This window comes from Macrobrachium rosenbergii, chromosome 9, assembly GCF_040412425.1.
Source record: "Macrobrachium rosenbergii isolate ZJJX-2024 chromosome 9, ASM4041242v1, whole genome shotgun sequence".
Classification (NCBI taxonomy): domain Eukaryota; kingdom Metazoa; phylum Arthropoda; class Malacostraca; order Decapoda; family Palaemonidae; genus Macrobrachium; species Macrobrachium rosenbergii.
The window spans coordinates 38,723,377-38,745,213 of record NC_089749.1 but is presented as its reverse complement, the minus strand read 5'-3'; the positions used below and the strand labels follow the sequence as shown (position 1 = coordinate 38,745,213).

Here is a 21,837-nt window from a genome sequence, read left to right as displayed (position 1 = left end):
TCCCACTTCCCTGATAAAAAGGCATGGGATTTGGGCAAGGGATCAACCTGCATTGACCAACAGAGAGTAATGGCTCCTTGGTCTTTTAACGGCCCGGTTGTAAACAAGAGGGTGGATGCGCATGCGCAATAGTCACTTCTCTTCCTTGCAGGTTCTTTTGATGTTGGAAAAACTGGGTTCAGCTTTGCTGAAGATAAGGGAAAGTGCCCTCTTATCTTTTGAGTCCATTATATACTCCATCATGTGTTATAATGTTAATCATTATGACACAATTCCTGGCCAAAAAGACCAACTAGAAGAGAATTCTTTGATATTAGTTTGGTCACTGTGGAGCTCTGGTAGACCATAGAAGGTAACTCCTTGAGGACTCAACAGTGACTACCAAAAATAGGTTTTTCCTACATCAAAACTTGTTTATTAATGGCAGACCTAAGTAACATTATACTGTTTTTAAGAGCTTTTATGATTTGAACCTATGAATTTGATGAGTTTTATAACTTTTGAATTTTCTTTGTACATATCTTTTTGATTTTACAAACATTATTTTCTTGTTTTCAAGACCTATGTTGTTGTGACACCAGATGATTAAACATTAAATCAATCAGTCAGTTTTGTTTCATGTGCTGGAGCAAGAATGGCTGAAGTGAAAAGAAGACTTCAGCTTACAAACCGGATTTCAGGGAAGTATTATCGCTGATTTCAGATAGCCTTCAAGCCTACAGCTTTCAGGATCAGTATTTTATTGTTTTGTTATTAAGCTCTGATTCAAGTTCATCATATTTCGCTACAGTAGCGATTTCGCAGTCAAATGGTTCAACTCCAGTAGAGTAGTTTACCGCGCTACCACCTTTATTGGTTAACATAATAAACATAAACATTGTGTTTGTTGTCAAATCAATATTTACGGTATTGAATTACTTATCTGCAAGTCTCAATTAGTGTTTGTTAGGGTTTGAGACATTTCTACATGATGATACTCTGTGTTCAGCTAATTTTGGTAAAGGTTAACTTTCCTTTTCCGAGTAATGTAATGTTGTGTTTGCTACCAGGCCAAGTTTTTTGGTAGTGAAACATATATTATCTGAAATTCTCTATTATGGGGGCCCCAAGGTAGAGGGTTAAGAATACAGATAGCTAAACATTGGGTTTAATAGTTATAGGGCTGTCAAATCTTGCTACAACTCGGAGTTTCCCCAATCCCAAATTACAACAATCCACAATGCACCCGTCATTAGATAGCGCCCAAGCTTCCACAGAGCTTCGACATGCACTATATAATACACAAGACTTAATGCATAACAGTCTCAGTGTTTGATAGGATTTGAGATATGTCTGTATGATGGTACTCAGTGTACTTTGAACTGTACTTTGAACTATGTTGGTAAAGGTTAACTTTTCTTTTTCTGAGTAGCGTAAAAAACTTTAATATTGCGTTCCCTACCTTGTTTACCAATTAGCGTAATGTAACGTAAATTTTGCATTCTCTACCGATCCAGTATTTTCTGTAATGAATACATGTCTGCAATCTCGAATTATGTTGGTTAGGATTTGAGATATATTTATATGATGGTACTGTGTACTTCATAACATTTGTTCGTTTACTGTACAGTTAATTGAAAATCTTATTATTACCCTTTCATTTGCAGAGAACTGAAAAGTGTCATGCACAAGTTTATTTTCATAACTTGTGTGACATATTATTGTTCCCTTCTTACCTGCGTACTTCTTCTAAGTCGGCGATTAATTCGTTCACAGCGTCTCTTCCCATAGTCAGCAGCTCACAAGTTTATTATTTAGAAGGGATTTATATGAAATGTAATATATCTCTCAGAAAGGCGTAATGGAGACGAAATGGGTAGCTTTGTACTTTAATGATGAAAGTTAATTTCATACACAAGTACAGTTACGGTTACAGTTTTACTCTCTTGAAAACCACTCTTGCTAGTAGAAGTTCAGTTTATGTCTGGTTAAGTAGCCCGTGGTCAGGGTATGGCTAAGTAGCCCGCGGACCGAATCTGGTTAAGTAGCCCTCAGTCAGAGTCTGATTGGGACCACGGAAGCAAAGGGGAAGTACTGCTTCCTCTGTATTGGTGACTAGCGACTCTAATGATCTTTCTCTGGCTTTTGGCTTCTCTGGAACCCCTGCTTTTCCTTGCTATCTTCCATCTCGTCCCTTGAAGTTACCTCATTGGAAGATTTTATCTGTAAGGCCTCCCCTCGAACAGCTTGATTGGGAAGGTCAGTTGTGGGTGTTGTTAAAATCTTGGTGAACTACTTCACTTCATCCAGCCCCTTTTCATGGAGATTCATGTAAACGCCTCCTATTGAAGGCGGGATTATAGATATGGCTAGAGTGTTAACTCCTGATGAGGTGCTAGGTAATGCTTGGTCAGCTGAATCGCGAGGGCACAGGTTCCAGATTTTATGATCAGTTTTATGGCCCTGGGCGCGATATACTCACTCACTGTTTTGAGTTCGTATAAAGACAGTTTCTAGCCTCGTAATGCATAACAACCAAGGCGTAATTGTTGTTCTCTCTCTCTCTGTTCTCTCTCTTTATTCTCTCCTCTCTTTATTCTCTCTCTCTCTCTCTCTCTCTCTTTATTCTTTCTCTCTCTCTCTCTCTTTATTTAATCTTTTTTATATCACTACATCAGTATAAGAGCAGGAATGCAGTAGGAGAGAATTGTGCTTAATATTTTGGTTACAGTGAGCTTTAGCATAAGAAGTTCTCGACAGCCAAGAACTGTTTTGGTACTTGCTTCGATAGCTCATACTAACAGCGCCCAGTAGTGCTTGCCAGTTCCTGAGCTACTAGCTCGCCTGGCTCCAACTGCAGAGCCTAGGTGCTATCGGGCACTTGCTAAGTGCCAGTTTCTGAGTTCCTAGCACCAACTCTCTCCTGCTGCGGGTCCTCCTGCCTTTTTTTATCTACTTGCTCCTGCGCCTGGCCCCCCTCGCTTCCTTCCTGTGCCATTGCCAGTCTTGTGTCTGGGTTAACAGACATTAACCATGTATAATAGTGAAGTGTTGTGCAGTGGAGGAGGTGGCTACTCGTCCCTCGAAGCTCCTAGACAAAGGTCATTGTCAGACTCCCATGCACCAGGGAGGAGGCATACTGGAAGTCCAATGGAAGTCAGGAGGTTTACACACGTGTGTTCCCCCCCTCCCTCAGCTGAACTTGTTGCCAGTCCCAGGTATTGACAGACAACCACTGGAAAGGCATCTTACTGGATGTGTAGTGAAGGGGTAGCTATCTGGCCCCTCGGATCTCCTAAACCCAGTCCCTGTCAGACTCCCATGCACTAGGGAGGAGGCACACTGAAGTCCATGGGAGTCCGGAGGGGTTTGCCCCCTGCGTAGTTGCTCCCCAGCCGAGCCTGCTGTCCGCAGGTGTCAACAGACAGCCATTGGAACGGCGTCCATAGATATGTACTATTTGAAGTTTTGCTAGCCTTTGGTTAACTCCGCTGCAAAACTTCCAATTATGCTTTGCTAGCCATCAGACTTCTCCTTTACTGCAAAACTGCCTCTTAAGTAGCAGATGCTCCTGGCTATACTGCCACATCGCTACAGGTTAAGTGGAGCCCCAACCAGAGGCATGCTGAACACCAGTATTGCCGCCAAGTGGAACATAAGCACCCGAGCTTCCAGTAGCTCCCGAGCACCCTATAGCGCCAGAGCTTGTCTTCATATAGAGCTTCCAGCACCAGCTCTCATGCGTCTGGCGCCAGCCTACTGGTGGCTGACACCAGTCTCCCTTTAGCTCGGCACCTGTCTCTTCTAAGAACATACTGTTGTTCTTTATTGAGCACAATTTCCAATTGAATGACTCTTCAAGTGGCCAACTCTAGTCTCTGATCATCAGGTGTCCTCCTTCAGTATCAGACTCCCTCCTTTGAGTACCATACAACTGCTCTCAGGCAGTTTTGTCTCTTTTCAGCCTGTTCCACCGTCACCTAGAGTTCCAGACGGGCCGAATTGCTCCCTTTTGTGACATCAGTTAGTATCTCAAAGCACTGTCTTTTGGAGACAGGGACTTTTGTGTATGAATTTATGAGCTTGTTGAAAGCTTGTCACCTGTACAGGGAGTTGGGAGTCTGACTTTGGTTTTCTTTAAGGGAGCAAGATAAGCGCTTTTTGTCCTTCCCTCCCTCTGATGCTTAGACAGAATGGTCCTCTTGGTTGAAGTTCTTGTCAAGATTTTGAAGTAAGGGTCTTTCTCGGCTGACATCAGGAGCAGGGGCTAAAAAGATAGGAGTCTCTCAAGTGTTGCCAAGGGGCATCACTTTGCAGCTACTTTCAGACGGCATATATCCTCGGTCTGTTTTTCCCTTTGGTATTATGATATCTTCCCTTGTGACTGTACTTTTATGGAAACTTTTCTTGGGCTTCAGTCAGAAGGAAGCACCATAACCCTCTCTCTAGCAGTGCTCATTCCTAAGTGCCTGATCATCTTCAGAGCTCCTGACTCCAGCTTTATGGCACCTGGCGCCGAATCCTGAGTGCCCAACACCTGTTCCAGAGAGCTTGACTCTCTCTAGCCATACTAGGCTCCCAAGGCTGAATGCCTTGCTCCTTTTCACATATTTTATTTTTATTTATCTATTTTTTTATAGCATTGTGTTGGACTGCAGCAGAAGTTGTCACTCTTGGTTTTGTTCAAGACCGTTGTTACCCATGGCCAGACTTTTGTGTAACTTAGGAACTTTCCAAGTTCCTATAAGCATGTCAGATGTTAGTTTTTAACTAAGTACAGTTTCGTATATGTTGTCATTCTGTACAAGATGTCATCAAGTCCATGCAAGGCATTATCGCGCTAAGAAGTCAATCCCGCCCTGATGGCCATGTGTCTGTGACTCTCAAGTGTCGACAGGGTCCCCCCTCGATGTGGGACCACCTTGAGGTGGTGAGGGGGCTCTTGAACCACAGGAATTTGTTCCCGGGGTTGAGTCCAAGAGTTCCATTACCATTATATATTTATTTGGATTAATTTTTGTGGAAGTTTCCACTTTAGCTAAAATTTATTGGACCTGATAAATAGGAAAAGATATCATAGCTGGGAATAGGTTTATATCCGAAGCTAAATAGTGAGAAATGTGGCGGGACCATCAACTGCCCGATAATGTTTGGATCTGAGAGTTATCAGATTGATAGCTCAAAGGTGGAACTATTCTTTAGGGCTGGACCACAGATTCCAAGGGGTCTGGTTCTGGGGATAGGACTCTTGACATTCTATGCGGTTTGCCCATAACATGATTAGGATGGGGATGATTGTATTCTAGTAATATTATCAGTCCTAGCAAGTGGGTTTGGCTTACTCTTGGGCCACTCTAATCATGTGACATCCCCTGTAGGGAGTGGACATTTGGGAGTCAGTTCCCATTTGTGCCATTGGTGAGAGAATAAACTCCATGAAAGGCTGATGATATCTTTTGTAAGGTTTTCAGGTTTATGTGTTGTTTTTTATATACTGTACCTCAATTTTTATGCTTAGTAGTTTTGAAGATTTAATTACCCCCTGGGCCCTTTAATGGTAGTGACTCGGCACAGTTGACAACTGCTGGAACCTCCTCTGACAACCTCTCTCTGGAAAAATCAGAAAAAAGTACTAATGTAATTACACTGGAGCCCTATGCTCCAATAAAAAGCAAACCAAAAAAAAGCAAATATCTTGACCCAACCTTGACTGACTTCGACTCCCTCTTTGGGAGTGGGAGTTGGTCAAGATTCCTGACCTTAGAAACAGAGAAGAAAATATCGACACTGAAATTAGAAGACTTCCGGTTGAATCGACATTCAACTACTGAAATGTCATTCAGACAAATAAAAGAGTATATGTGGTTGATAGAAACCACAACAAAAAATCAATTAGAAAATTACTTAACTATAAAAAATATTGATAATATATGTGTACATATAAAAAACATGACAATATGAACAGTGTACAAGGTACCATAGTACTCCCTGACAATGACGGACCAATAGAAAAGAATATATTGCTGGATTTCCTTAAAGAAAGGTACAACAATGTACAAGATTGCAAAATATACAACATAGCCAGTAGACAGAGTAATGGAAAAACACTGGAAATAGCAAAGATAAAATTTGAAGGCCATGCATTACCTTTAAAAATGAAAATCTTGGACCAAAGCAGAGAACTGAGACTGTATGTTCCAAAACCACTACAGCACCAAAACTGTGGTACATATGGACATACAAGGAAAAATTGCCCTAATACATCTATATGTGCGTACTGTGGATCTGACATACATACCACACAATGGAGGTGTGGGGAACCAAAATGTGTGAACTATGGACAAAATCACCATGCAAGATTTAAGGAGTGTATGTATTATACATACATTACAAAATTAAAATTACTTCAGGAAAGGACAGGAATGCCTATAAAAGAGGCCAAATTAGAATTAAAAGTTAGGAAATGAACGTTTTCTACTGTAATAAGATCAAACAATGAAACAAAAATGGAAATAGATAAGAGTAAAAAACCTTAATAAATCAATCTCAAAGAAAAATAACTGCTTCGCAAGAAGAAACTAATATAGTAAAGAACCAAGAAATGTATACAAATATTTGCTGAAATTCATTTGAGATATTAAGAGAAATGGAAACACTAGAAGATAATACAAGCACCACAGAAATATTAGAAGATAGTTATGATGAATTAGAAGCTAAAGAAAAAAAAGAGGCCTTTAGAGAGAACTCCACCCAAGAACAACAAAAAACCAACTAGTATTAGAGATACATCCATTAAAATAGAGGTGGGAGACCCGAAGAAAGAACATAAACCAAAAATTATAAGAATATACCTTTGTCTCCTAAAGTAATAATAAAACCAATGGAAACAGATACCCAGAACATCAGAGAAATAGAAGAGGAACAAACCATTGACAAGAATGATTATGTGATGGGGGAAGAGATTATTCCATCACCAATAATAGGTGCAGCAAGATTAAACTAAAAATGACACGTGGATGTAATGAATGTTTCATTGAACTGTGCAACAAAAACAAAAGCATAACAAAGGACAGTTTAACAAACTCTATACAAAATTTTATAAGATACAGAAATAAAGAAACTACTAGTTTAGACACTCACAAAAAGGGCTGTATGTGCATTGGACACCTAATATCTTATAAAGAAAAACAAATAAATATCGTAAATAAAATTTTAGAAAAAATGCAAGTTGTTGATCAACAAAAAGAAAATAACACTTGAACTCACTAACATAACATTTTCAATAATTTTATTATACAATGGAACGTAAGTGGTCTACAGACCAGATTACATTTGGGAGAAATACAACGATTACTAAGGGAATATGAACCAGTGATACTATGTTTACAGCATGTCAACAAAACAATATCAACGATAGGTAAATATACATTAGTATCTACATCTAGAGAAGAAGAAAGAATTTTAGGTACTGCTGTATATGTACATAACAAAGTATGATATGACAGAGTACCTGTAAACTTTACTGACTTGCAAATATCAAGTATTAAAATATGAATAAAAAACTATAATTACATAATTTATAATATATTACAACCAACCTAATAAAAATTATGACATTGATAAACTTAAAGATTTACTTAACAATACCAAGGAACCTACATTAATAGTAGGTGATTTTAATGCTCACAACCCAATATGGGACTGTAATTGTACAAACTCAAATAGAACAGGGAGTAAAATAGAAGAATTCATGGATTCAAACAGCGTGTGCTGTATAAATAATGACGAAATTGGCACATATTTTTCAAAAGCGCATGGAACATTTTCCTCAGTAAACTTAACTCTTATGTACAACAAGTATAGTTGACAGATTAGATTGGAATACAGTTGATGACTTGCACACCAGTGATCATTTCCCAATGTTAATTTCCTTATTACAAAATAATGCTGCAAAACATGTCCCTCACTATAAAATTTATAAAGTAGACTGGGAGCAATATGACTATATTGCTACTAGAAATTGATACATTAAAACCTCTGTACAACAAAATATCTGCAAGATTTAAAAAAGAAGTAATTCAAGGAAGAATCATTTCATGGAGGAAATACACATCAGATCTCTGTAATAATACTCTCATACAAAAAATATGGGAAAATTTCAGGAAAATAAATGGTACCCATGTTAAACCACCTAGACATGCCATAATAGAAGATGGGAAAAGAACACTTGATCCAAAAGAAATAAGTAATATATAGTAGGAGAAAATTTAGCAAATGTAATTAGTGATAAAAATTTAGATGAACACTTCCGCACAAAGAAAAATAAAATAGAATTGATAACAATAAATTTTGAAACAATAGAAGATATATATTATAATAGAAAATTTAATATGTCAGAGTTGGAATATGCTCTCTCAAACAGCAATATAAATATGCTCCTGGAGGTGACAATATTTGTTTTGAGATGATCTGCCACTTAGCACCTTTGGCAAAGTCATACTTATTAGAGTTTTGTAAATAGTTACAGACCAATTTCTTTAACAAGTTGTTTATGCAAATTGCTGGAGAAAATGGTAAATGCTTGACTATCATGGCACATTCGAGAAAATAAAATTTTGACTCCCACTCAGTTCGGGTCAGTGTAACAGATCTACGTTAGATTCTCTCTCTAACATAGAAGACTACATACGTAGAGGTTTTGAGTGAAAACAAATTACTGTAGCTGTCTTTTTTGACATTGAAAAAGCATACAATACTACATGAAAGTATGCTATATTAACCCTTAAACGCCTAATGGACGTACCATACGTCGACGAAAATTGTCTGTTGGATGTCAAGTGGACGTATCATACGTCGACTAAAAATGCTTTTTTTAAATATTCGCGGAAAAATAATTATAGGCCTAGTTTGCGGAAGGTTTCAAATCACGCACCTTGAGGGATGCTGGGAGTTCACGGATCAAGCTGTTGTTTTGTTTATAAGCGTCACCCAGACGCGCATGCGCGAATTCCCTCCTTCTCATACCAGACAGCATCAGCGTCGGATCGTGCGAGAGTGATTTTTTGATGCATCCGTGTTTCGCAGAACTTTGGCGAGTGTTTGCGTATTTGTGCTGCAAGAGGACGTTTGCAGAGATGTCTCAAAGCCGTGCGCATAGTGCCTGTCGGTAGTGAGCGTGTGAGATGAGTTTTAGACTGGGATGCTGGAGAAGGACCCAGCAGCCAAAGTGACCCAGCTTCTCAGTGCCGTGTTGTTCGCCCACGTGTGACCGAAGGCGACCAAGGACCACATCCCGTGCCTTTACGACCCCTAGAAGCATCGGGTGTCCTGAGGGCATCTGTAAATTTTGAAAAACTTTTTTCCTTCGCTGAAAATCCTGGCATTTCTTGAGTCACCTTGTCGTAATTTTTCGCCGTTTATATTATTCGTTACATAAAGTGTTATACATCAAAATGTGCGCAATTTCATGTAGAATACACCAAAAATAAATAATTCTTTTAACTTTTAACAGTTTTGAAATATATTCATTTAAATCACGATAACTGACAATATTTTAACATTCGGTCAATTTTGACTCGATCGAAATGCTCGAAAAACACAATCGTAAGCCAAAATTCTTACATTCTAGTAACAATCAATCATTTACCTTTATTCTGCAACAAACGGAAAGTCTCCAGCACACTATTTCGATTTATGGTGAATTTTTGAAAAAAACTTTTTCCTTCGCTCCGCAAAAAATCCTAGCATTGTGGCGGAATTCAAACCCACAAACAAAACAACACACAACACTCACCCTGATCTTCGGTTGCTGGAGATGGATAAAGGTCCACGGTCGCCAATCACAACACACAAAAACCACAAAACAAAACTTAAAACCGACCCTCCACCAACAACGAACGAAAAAAAAGAAGAGACACATGAACCATATACACAACAAGAACAGCACACTAACAAGAAAACCAACAACTCTCAAAAGCACACAAAAAACTGTCCAAGACCAAACGACTGACCGGCACTAGCTCTGACTCAAGACTCTCTCAAAAACCGAAAAATCCTTCACATATTCCACAGACAGACAGCGTCGTAAACAAACTAACGACCTCATCCCTCTTCCAACAACCGAAGCACTCACCAACGACAATTACACTCTCTCTCTCTCTCTCTCTCTCTCTCTCTCTCTCTCTCTCTCTCTCTCTCTCTCTCTCTCTCTCTCTCTCTCTCTCTCTCTCTCTCTCTCTCTCTCACACAGAACGTTGGGAAATGCTAAATACAAACAAATTTATTCATCCCTCTATAATTCTCCCCCCTTTTTAGCATTTCCCAACCAACACCTTTCACACTGCATTCAAATCGCCTTACGCAACACCCACGGATGCTCACTAGCAGGTCCTCTAGATCGCGTTTGCGGGGACGCAATCATTCTCTCAGAATCATTCTCTCTTCTAGCAACATTCAAATTCACATCTTCTCCTCCATTCTCTCTCAGATTCACGCTATCTTCTTCACTATTACCACTCTCAATTTCATCCACAATCTCATCTATACCTCCTAACTTGTTCCCAAATACCTCCCCCAATTCTTCAACTAACCCATCCCATTCGCTCATTGACCTTTCCAATTCTTGCAACGATTCATTCATGCTTTCAATCACTCGTATATTACTGCTACGCTCTCTTACTCTTACACTTTCGCTCACCTCCAACCGTTCACTAACCCCTACACGTTCAGTCAACTCAGCTATATCAAACCTGCATATACTATACGTTCTATTCATACCATCCCATTCATCCGTATTACATGCTTTATCACTCATTTCCACTTTGGCACTCACACCCCTATCACACAACTTACGACCATTCCGTTCACTTACGCTCTTCCCTTTCTTACATTTCCTACCATACTCTATCAAAACAAATTGCTGATCCTCATGCAACAACCCCTCACGTACATGCATCACACGCACCGCTTGCATCCTGGAGGATCCACCCATTTGAACCCCCTTCACACTCAGTTTCCCGAATTCGCTGTCACAGTCACCCTCTTTCGTCTACATACACTTGATACATGCCCTTCCATTCCACATTCGACACATTTCGCTCTTGGTTCTGAACACATTCTCGCATAATGCCCATTTTTACCACAGTTGCCACATATTACATTCACTTGGGTACCCCTACAACCATTAGCAATATGACCCACCTGTCCACACCTGTAGCATTTAACCCCCCTATCTTTCGTACACTCACTTAACAAATGTCCCGATTGCCCACACCCGAAACACGCTCCTAAAGCCCACCTACACTCATTCTTTGTATGTCCTTCCTTTCCACATCTAAAACACTTCGCTCGACTTCCACTCACCGACCTTCCCCTTTGTACACTACTATCCCTAACCCGTCCAACCCGTTGTTCCCTTACAAACCCACCATTCATCCTCCCTGGCACCTCCACATTACTTGCTCTTACACTCCTGTCTTATTACACTATCAGCCATTCTCATTGGGCCCCACAACATTGCATCCCTAAAGCTTCCAAACTCTGGCACTCTCTCATCTACCCCAGCCCGTACACTCACACTTCTGCTCTCTTTTATAACCCTGTCAAGCTCATAATCTTCTACAATTTCCAAAATTTCTCCCCAAGTCAACCTTTCATTCGTCCATCTTTTCTTCTCCTTCCGCTTCAAGTTCACAAATTCTCTAACTCCATCTGGCACTGTCCCTAACAACTTCCGTACTAACTCCTTACATTCATCTATCCCATCATCCCCAAACTTCTTCCTTGCCAACGTCTCCAGCCTACAAGCATACAGTGACAAGGTTTCCCCAGCTTTCATTCTTGCCTCATCAAATTCATTCTTCCTCTTATACTTAACACTTGCTTTCATACGCCTCACTTGCTCAACTAGTCTAGCTTTCATACTCAACATCTCCCACACTCATAATAACCCTGTACATATCAAGCAAAAACCCAGTCAAATATTCTCCTAATTCTCGTGCCCACACTCTTACTCTCCCCATACTTATCCTGACAAAACCTTTCATACTCCCTAAAGAAATCATGCACATCCCTACTTCCATACTCATTATACCTTTCTCAGCGGGGTACCTCCCTCACATACATAGCCTTTCTCACTTCTTTCTCACTTTCACTCTCACTTTTGCTACTTTCACTCCGTCCTTTCATACCCTCTTCCGAATACAAAGAGTCCACTTCCGCACTTACATTCATCTTACTCATTACACTCTTCTTTCCCCTCTTTTTATCCACTTTTATCCATTCACCTCCATCCACCTCACTATCACTACTGCCTTCACCCTCTCCCTTCTTTCCTGCCTTTCCCACTTCCTTACCCTTCTTACCAGTTTCCTTTCCCTTTCCCTTCTTCCCTTTTTCTTCCCCTGACTTATCCTTACTTCCCTTCTGTTCCTTCCCTTGCTTTTCATTCCCCTTTTCCTTACCCTGCCTCTCATTCTCTCGTTTCTTACTTCCTATTCCCATATCACTTTCATCACTCACGCTTCCATTCACTTCTTCCTCCTTTTCTTTCTCTCTTGCCCCTTCACACGTTCCAGAGAACCTGCCTCCAACAGCCCCTTCTCCAAAAACACCCTTGAACATACCTTTCACCATTTCTTCCACACTTTTCATCATTCCCTCCAACTTTTTATCCACCCTCTCTTCTGACTCTTTCATCTCCCCTTTCATTTCCTCTTTCGCTCCTTTTACCAATGATCCCATCTCTTCCAACTGCAGCCTCAAGTTCTCATTCTCACTCCTCAACCATGCATTTTCCTCTCTTGCCAGCCGCAACTCCTCTCTCAACCTCACCAGTTCCTCTTCCATCCTTTCCTCCAGTCACACCACCCACCACCAATCTTAATTGCAGCTGCAACACCAGCCGCCCCACGTTGGGCGCCAAATATTATGTGGCGGAATTCAAACCCATAAACAAAACAACACACAACACGCACCCTGATCTTCGGTTGCTGGAGATGGATAAAGGTCCATGGTCGCCAATCACAGCACACAAAAACCACAAAACAAAACTTAAAACCGACCCTCCACCAACAACGAACGAAAAAAAAGAAGAGACACATGAACCATATACACAACAAGAACAGCACACTAACAAGAAAACCAACAACTCTCAAAAGCAAACAAAAAACTGTCCAAGACCAAACGACTGACCGGCACTAGCTCTGACTCAAGACTCTCTCAAAAACCGAAAAATCCTTCACATATTCCACAGACAGACAGTCGTAAACAAACTAACGACCTCATCCCTCTTCCAACAACCAAGCACTCACCAACGACAATTACTCTCTCTCTCTCTCTCTCTCTCTCTCTCTCTCTCTCTCTCTCTCTCTCTCTCTCTCTCTCTCTCTCTCTCTCTCTCTCTCTCTCTCTCACACACACAGAACGTTGGGAAGTGCTAAATACAAACAAATTTATTCATCCCTCTATAGCATTTCTTGAGTCACATTGTCGTAATTTTTTCGCCGTTTTATATTATTCGTTACATAAAGTGTTATACATCAAAATGTGCGCAATTTCATGTAGAATACAACTAAAAATAAATCATGCTTTTAGCTTTTACCATTTTTGAAATATTTTTATATAAATAACGATAAATAGAAAAAAATCAACCTTCGGTCAACTTTAACTCGATCGAAATGCTAAAAAAACGCAATCGTAAGCCAAAATTCTTACATTCTAGTAACAATCAATCCTTTACCTTCATTTTGCAACAAACAGAAAGTCTCTGGCACAATATTTCGATTTATGGTGAATTTTTGAAAAAAACTTTTTCCTTCCATCCACGCGCATGAACTCCGCTAAAAATCCTAGCATTTCTTGAGTCACCTTGTCGTAATTTTTTCGCCGTTTTATATTATTCGTCACATAAAGTGTTATACATCAAAATGTGCACAATTTCATGTAGAATACAACAAAAAATAAATCATGCTTTTAGCTTTTACCATTTTTGAAATATTTTCATATAAATAACGATAAATAGAAACAAATCAACCTTCGGTCAACTTTAACTCAATCGAAATGGTAAAAAAATGCAATTGTAAGCTAAAAAACTTACAATCTAGTAACATTCAATCAATTTCCTTCATTTTTAAACAATTGGAAAGTCTCTAGCACAATATTTCGATTTATGGTGAATTTTGGAAAAAAACTTTTTTATGTCCGTGCGTTACGAATTCATGCATCATTTTGTGATAATATTTTCTCTGTGTTGCTTTAATCGTTTTACAATCTGTTATGTACCAAAATCATCGCAATTTAGTGTACAATACAACTAAGAAAAATTAACTCAACAGCTTTAAACGTTTTGCTTACAGCGCGATTTGTATACAATTATATACGAGTTTTTTTTTTTTTGCTGTCATATATTCCAATATTTATATATGATAATGATATTTTTTTTTTATTTCTGATGGTTGCATACTAAACTTCAGGCAATGAGAAAAAAGGAGCCAAAAATGAACTCTTAATCTTAAAAACTAAGCGTGCTGTGATTTGAAAAAAACTTTTTTTCCGCTTCGGCGCTAGCTCCCGAACGCCGCCGGCATACGGGAGACGTTTTTGTAAATAGGGCTTCGGCGTTTAAGGGTTAAAAACTTTACAAAACAACAACATCCATGGACATTTACCTAGATATATACAAAACTTTTTGACAAATCACAGTTTTCAGGTGAGAATTGGTGATGTTCTGTCTAGAACATTTCCACTTGAAAATGGTGTTCCACAGGGAAGCATCCTTAGTGGCACACTGTTTACTTTAGGAATTAGTGATATCAGTAATAATCTACTTATTTGCATTAAAAGTAACCTGTATATGGATGATTTTGCCATATATTATTCAGCATCTCAAATAAAACATGCAGAACGAATCATTAATAAAAGCATACAGTAGTAAAAATAGATGAATGGGCCTCATCTGTAGGCTTTAAATTTTCCATAGATAAAACTCAAGCAATCATGTTTTATAAAAATAAAAAGTGGAAGAAAGGTGAAGAAATAGATTTAAAAATCAGAAACCATAGTATACGAATTGGCCAAACAGCAAAATTTTTAGGATTAGTATTTGATACTCACTTGAACTGGAAAGCCCACGTAACATATGTAAAATCTGAATGTAAAAGAGCATTAAATCTAATTAGAAAACTATCAAACACCACTTGGGGAGCCCATAGACATACCCTTACTGTACTGTATAAAACAACAGTTCTTGCCATCATTGATTATGGAAGTGAGGTACTGTATATGGCTCAGCATCTGACGCAGCGCTGAAAATGTTAGACCCTGTTCACAGTGAAGGCCTTAGAATATGCTCAGGAGCCTTTAGATCATCACCAAAATCATCTTTACAATTTGAATGTGGTGAACTGCCTCTGTCTCTCCATAGAGAGCTAGTAACAATGAAAAGTGCTCCAAGAATTCAGACAAGTGATTTTCCAACAAAAAAATTATTTGAATTAAGAGATGTATTTATAAATAACCTTCCACCACCTTTCCCAATTAGAGCTAGGAGATTGTCTGAGTCGCTGAATTTAGAGTGAAACTTGTTGAATATTTCGAGAAGTTGGGTGCTATCATTAAAGATACCAGTTACATCTTCAAAACTTCCCGAATTCTCTTTTGGTCAGTATTTGTCTTAAGTGTAACATCATAGAAGGGATTCTCTCTCTCTCTCTCTGTATTTTGATGGACACGTACACCAGCATCTGGATACCAATTTTATATTTACAGCTTGTTTGAAATCCAGTGCCTGCATTGATGCAGTACATAGTAATGCTTTTCATTTTAGGAGTGCACCCTGTCTAACATTATTGTTTTTTACAGAAGTATACAGCACTCGTGACTTTTATAAACAAAAAAAGCAGTGATGAAGGAGGATACTTTTATTATACTGTATTCAATAAAGAACAGCATTTGGAAGCTCTAAAAGATTCTAATTCAACCAACTCACTAATTTTAAAAAGCAGAGGCATGAAAGTTCAGTTTTGCTGTTTCCAGTTCGTATAAGTGTTCCTGCAAATGAAGATAAAGACAGTTTAGCAAAAGTGCTGCTCTTGAATTACTTCCAAGGAGATGTCCACTTAGGTGAAATGACTTCTTTCCAAGTATCAGAAATCTTTCTGATACTTCAGGAGATGGCTCTCGTTAGGTCCATATTAGGCACATTTATTGAACTCAACAGTTCTTATGGACTGGTGGACACCAGCCATACTGCAAATGATTGCCTGGTCCCAACGACTGTTAGGAACTTGTTAATTGAATTCCCCAGGCTATGGGATCTGAGATCAATTCCTTTCTTGAGGTGGGTAGAGGGGATAGCAGTTACATCCTTGCCAGAAATCTTAGAGGGGATGTTGCAGATTATACCAGTGGCATCCAATTTTATAGCTTAAGGTGGTACTCTTAAGTTTTGTTAGATGTAATTTATCTATGTATTTTTTTCTAATTGTTTTAAAGTTCTTAATTTATGATCTGTCTTTCTGAAAATGGCATCATTAACCTTTGCAGTTATTATGTCATTAATTGATTCGGAACACTTGCAGTAATCAGTAATCCAAGGCCAATATTCCATAAAAATGTGAAAGTTACATTCACATAATGAACTCCGTAGGGGTACAGCAATCAGTGCACCTCACGCGTGCACTTAGGCATTACTTAAGGTTCTTTGCAGCGTCATTTTGGCCCCAAGTTGTAACCCTTTTCATTCCTTTTACTGTACTTCCCTTATTCGTTTCTTTCCATCTTACTTTCCACTCTCCTAACAAATGTTTCATAGTGTAACTGCAAGCTTTTCATGTTGCAACTCCTTTAAATCCTTTTGCTCAATTTCCCTTTCAGTGCTGAATGACCTCATAGGATCAGTGCTTGGCCTCTGGCCCAGAGTTTATATTCCATTCCATTCATATATGATTTTGTGAAAAATTCACTTATTATTAAGGATAATAATCGTGTATTTGATTGATGGGTATAAAGTTACTGTGCTCTATTCACAGAAGATATGTTTAAAATTATGAGAAACAAAAGCCATACTAAAGTAATATGTGCATAACTCATACAACACTACACATGGCAAATAGTATGTAGCAGAGGTTTTTTAAATCCTATTTTATCACCATTGCATTTCTTTCAAGTCTTAATGTATTCTGTATACTTCAGGATGATTCTTTAGATGATGATTCAGAGGCTGATCCTAAGATGTCATCCTATGTGCAGACACTTCCACGAAAAACAGTAACTCTCAGCACGCCGGAAGATGAAGACAGTGATGATGAAGCTGAGGGACCTTTGAAAGTTCATAGAAGAAGAAAAAACTTGCAACTTAGGAGGAGCAACAGAGTAGAGCAGTAATGAAGTGGAAGTTTAGGCATTGTTATGAAAGACAGATTGGAGACATTTAGTTGTGAAAAAAATTTACTTTTGATGATATGCAATTTTGAGTACAATCATGTAAATATTAGTGACTGTACTGATATTCTGTTATTTTTATCAGCTTTGAATTGAAGGGCTTTTGTCCTCATTACTCTTTCTGCAGAAGTTTTATTATACAGTAGGCTCTCTATTATCCATAGTAATTTATCCTTAACTTTTGTGGATAACTAGAAAAATACAGACAGAAAAAATCTCTCCAATGTGTATAGTATAAATTAGTTCAACATATAGTAATCCACCATTTTCTACAGTATACACGTACAGTACAATACAGTACATGTATTAGCAAATTTTGGTACATTAATTACCAGTTTATTGGCAAACGAGAAATAGGGAATAAAAACATTCTTTTAATTAAAAAAGCATAAATGTAAGGCAAATAGGGATTAATTCATTTTTCCACTTGCTCTCATTTCATGCTTATGTAAATTTTGATATTATTATTAGTTAGTTTAATGTAACAACTGAGTCCCATATATAGACCCCCCACAGGGCTTGTCTAAATTATTTATGAAATCATAATTGAAATGGAACAAAGTAAAGTTGAAAATGTTTGGCAATAAAGTGAAAAGAAACCAGATGGAACAGATTAAAAGTGTAAGTCAGGAAGCAGTGCATCTGGAACCATTGGGTGCTGTGAAGATCCTGTATTACCTCCTAGGAACCCTTTTAGAACAAATCTCTGCAAATGCCATGATATACCTTCCCAAATTGTGCACAGACTTAGCTTGGCACATTTCAGGTACATATGAATGATAGGAAATAGAGGGCATAAAAAGTTCTTTTAAATACTGCATGTAGAGAGAGACAGAATGGTAACACTTTGTCTTTTTTTCTCTCCTGTCGCCATATTTTGGTATGAACATACCATAGAGCTTTATTCGGCCACTTCGTCAAAGAGGGTCAAATTTAGAGTATTCTTAGGCCTTTCGTACTAACAGTCTTTATTTTGTTTATCTCAAGTGTGTTTCCATATCACAAAGTGAAAAAGTGGTGATGGAGTAAAGAAAAGAAGAAAGGGAGAGTTTGGCAATGAGCACTTGTACCTACATGTGCTTATAATTAACTAAAATCTATACCGTATTCAGCCAAAAGAAATTACATACTGCGAGAGAAACAAAATAACTAGCTGCCAAATTATTCTTCCGAGGCTGGCTTCAGAGTCATTGTAAGCTTCATAAGGTTAACTGCCGAAATCTGGCTCAGCCACCAGCTTTGGCAGCCAATCACAAAGCTATAATATGTGGTCATGGATTTATGTGACTATTTTCATGTTTGCAGTGCCCGGTCAAAAGATGTAAGTTTTTTTAGAGTGAATCGGTCGTACTCCAAGTTCATGTGTGGCCTTTTCCTGTATATTAACAGCTTGTCCTTATGTCCTTGTAGGACGACATCAGGCGCTCAAGGGGGAGCAAAGCCAGAACTTTTCCATCATATTGTGTGGCATTTTGTAGCAGTAGGCATGGTGGGACCTACTCTGTTAATCACTTGACTGTTATGTGAATACCGTGCTGGGTCTACTTAGTTAGCAGAAGGCGAATTGGGCTCTTAAGAATTAAGTAAGACAGAACTCAAGTGGTATATTTAGTCTAGTAGTGGCTTTTCTTTAGTGGTAGGGCTTGGCCGTATTGATTTCATCTACTGCTAGGGTGAAAACCCTGCTAGTCTATTGGTTGATCTGAGAGTTCTTCAGTGTAAAGGAAAGGGACACACAGGAACTCTGAATGAGATTGATTTGTCCTATGAAATTTACCTCTTCTGACTCGGCTTTTATTGGGGGGGCGGGGAGTGATAGGTAAGTTCTTGACTGTAGAGGTTACCTTTCTGATTGGCTGCCAAAGTGTGTGGATGAGCTAGATTTCAGTAGCAAGGTTTTTACAAAAGTGGTTATTTTATGTTTTTTTATATTTATTCAAAATACTGAAAAAATAATGAGGTCAGAGTTCCATGAACTGAAAGCTTAGAATTTTATTGTTTGCTTACTGACATTCCTTTTAAAACAATTGCAATTTTAGATTTAGAAATAAAAATTTTATTTCTAAAAATAAAATTTTATATAATTTAACAACTTTCTCCTTTGTAAACATAAACTCACACACCTTTTTTTTTTAAAGGAATGAATGAATGATTTTGAGTTATATGGCATCGTGACAACTGGGTCACTGATGCTGATATCAATTAAATGAACAACATAGCTACTATAAAAACAAAAAATGGATAAAAAAATGAATGAAATATTATATTTTTGGGAGAAGACCAGCGTCAATAATAAATCTAAAAATGCCACTGGCATTATACACTACATCCTCTCCAAGGATCTTGGCTAGGATGAACCTGCCATCCCGACCAAGAGCCTCAGAGCTTCTAATATCCCCAAGACTGGGGCACTCAACCAACAAGTGCCTCACAGTCAAGGGAACCAGACAATCCTCACAAAAAGGTTGATTCTCCCCGCCCATCAAAAAGCTGTTAGGCGAGTATGCCCAATCCTAAAGCGGCAAAGAGCAGTCTCCCAGCTTCTAGGCATACTGCTATACTTCCAAGGAAAGGTAACACCCGTAATTTCTTTAATTTTACATTCCCCTATACTATTCCAATACTCTTGACAAAAATTAATTATAAATTTTCTAATGCTTGGGAAGAAATCATTATATAAAAGTAGACACTTCCTTGGAAGTAAATCTAGAGCTGCTGCTTTGGCCAGTCTGTCAGCGTCTTCATTTCCATGCACACCAGCATGTGCTGAAACCCAACAAAAACTAATTTGTGTTCCTTTGTATAATAATAGGTGCACCCATTGCTGAATTTTTAAAACCAAGAAGTGCCTGTAATGCACTCTTAGAATCACTAAAAATTGTAGAATTTGTTTCGTCATTAATTGCTATTTTTTCAGTAGCATTTAAAATCCCAAGCAACTCTGCCATAAAAATAGATGTTAAAATAGGAAGTGCACCTTTGGTGCAAAGCATATTACTAAAAACTCCAAATCAAACCCCAGCACTGGATTTGGAGCCATCTATGAATACACAAGTTGAGTCTTTATGAACCTCACTGTGTTCCATAAATATGGAACAGATCTCTCTATATGTCATATTTTTCTTAAAACCAAAAATATTTACAAAATAAAAATTTCTATTAATTTCCATGGCGGGGTTACTGACGTTTTATAAGGAAGCACCACATTTCTACTATCAGTAGTGCCAAGTAACTGCTCAAGTCTGTACCTGTAAGGTTGTGGACATTTAGGATGCATCTCATAGTGCCTAAAATGTCCTTTTTTGTTATAATTTGAAAGGCTAGAGAACTGGGAAGTCTCTGCATCCTATACCAGTAGTGAAGGATGATTGACTGGCGATGGAGTTGTAAAGGCAACTCCCCACCATCAACCAACATGCTTGATATTGGTGAGGTCTTGAAAGCACCATAATGACCAGTCTGATGCTTGCATGATTTATAGAGTCAAGCATTTTCAACCTGCTGGGGGTTGCAGAAGAGTATACTTCACACTCATAAAACGACTTCGATAAAACCAGGGCTTTATGCAACCTTAAAAGTATTTGACGGTCTGCACCCCAGGATGTGTGAGCTAAAACATTAAAAATGGTTTAAATCTTCTGACACTTTGTCTTTAACGTCTTTTGACGAGACACCATGTCAACCCACGATCAAAAATTAAACCAAGGAATCTGTTTTCCTCTACATAGGGAATTATTTGGCTTTTCATATATATATCTGGGTCTGGATGAAGCCCACGGATACGGCAAAAGTGGACAACAACTGTTTTGCTAGTCGAAAATTTAAACCCATTTAAATCTCCCCATTTAGTGATGTTATTTACTGTAAGTTGGAGCTTTCTTTCATTAACAGACATCCTTGATCCTGCAAATGATATAGAAAGACCATCAACGAAAAGTGTGTGCAATGCATCATAAGGAATATGAGGAGAAATACCATTGATAGCAAATGCAAATAGGGTAACACTAAGAACACTACCTTGCGGGACCCCTTCTTCTTGGAATTTGCTTTCTGATAGAGATTACCAACTCTAACTTGAAAACATCAACATGTCAGAAAGGCCTTAATAAACAATGGCAGTTCTCCTCTAAGTCCTGATTGATGGATGGCTTTAAGGATTCCATATCTCCATGTTGTGTCATAAGCCTTTTCAAGGTCAAAGAATATAGTAACATGATGCTGCTTTGATGCAAATGATTCACATATAGATGACTCGAGATGAATCAAGATATCAATAGTAGAACACATTTTTCGAAATCCACACTGTGCAGGTGATAAAATATTGTGTTGTTCTAAAACCCAAACAGTCCTTGCATTGACCATCTTTTCCATAATCTTACAAAGATGTCAAGGCAATTGGGCGGTAGCTTGCAGATAAGA

General features: G+C 38.4%; 1 protein-coding gene across 1 annotated transcript in view; it reads left to right on the top strand.

Moving 5' to 3' along the window:
* The window catches only part of LOC136841702 (phosphatidylserine synthase-like), a 419,092-nt gene extending 397,506 nt beyond the window's left edge, over nucleotides 1-21,586 (top strand). The window contains exon 8 of the mRNA XM_067108922.1: nucleotides 17,170-21,586. Within this exon, the coding sequence (XP_066965023.1) occupies nucleotides 17,170-17,361 (192 nt within the window). The 3' untranslated portion in view covers nucleotides 17,362-21,586. The remainder of the gene's footprint in view (nucleotides 1-17,169) is intronic.
* Nucleotides 21,587-21,837: the final 251 nt, after the last annotated feature.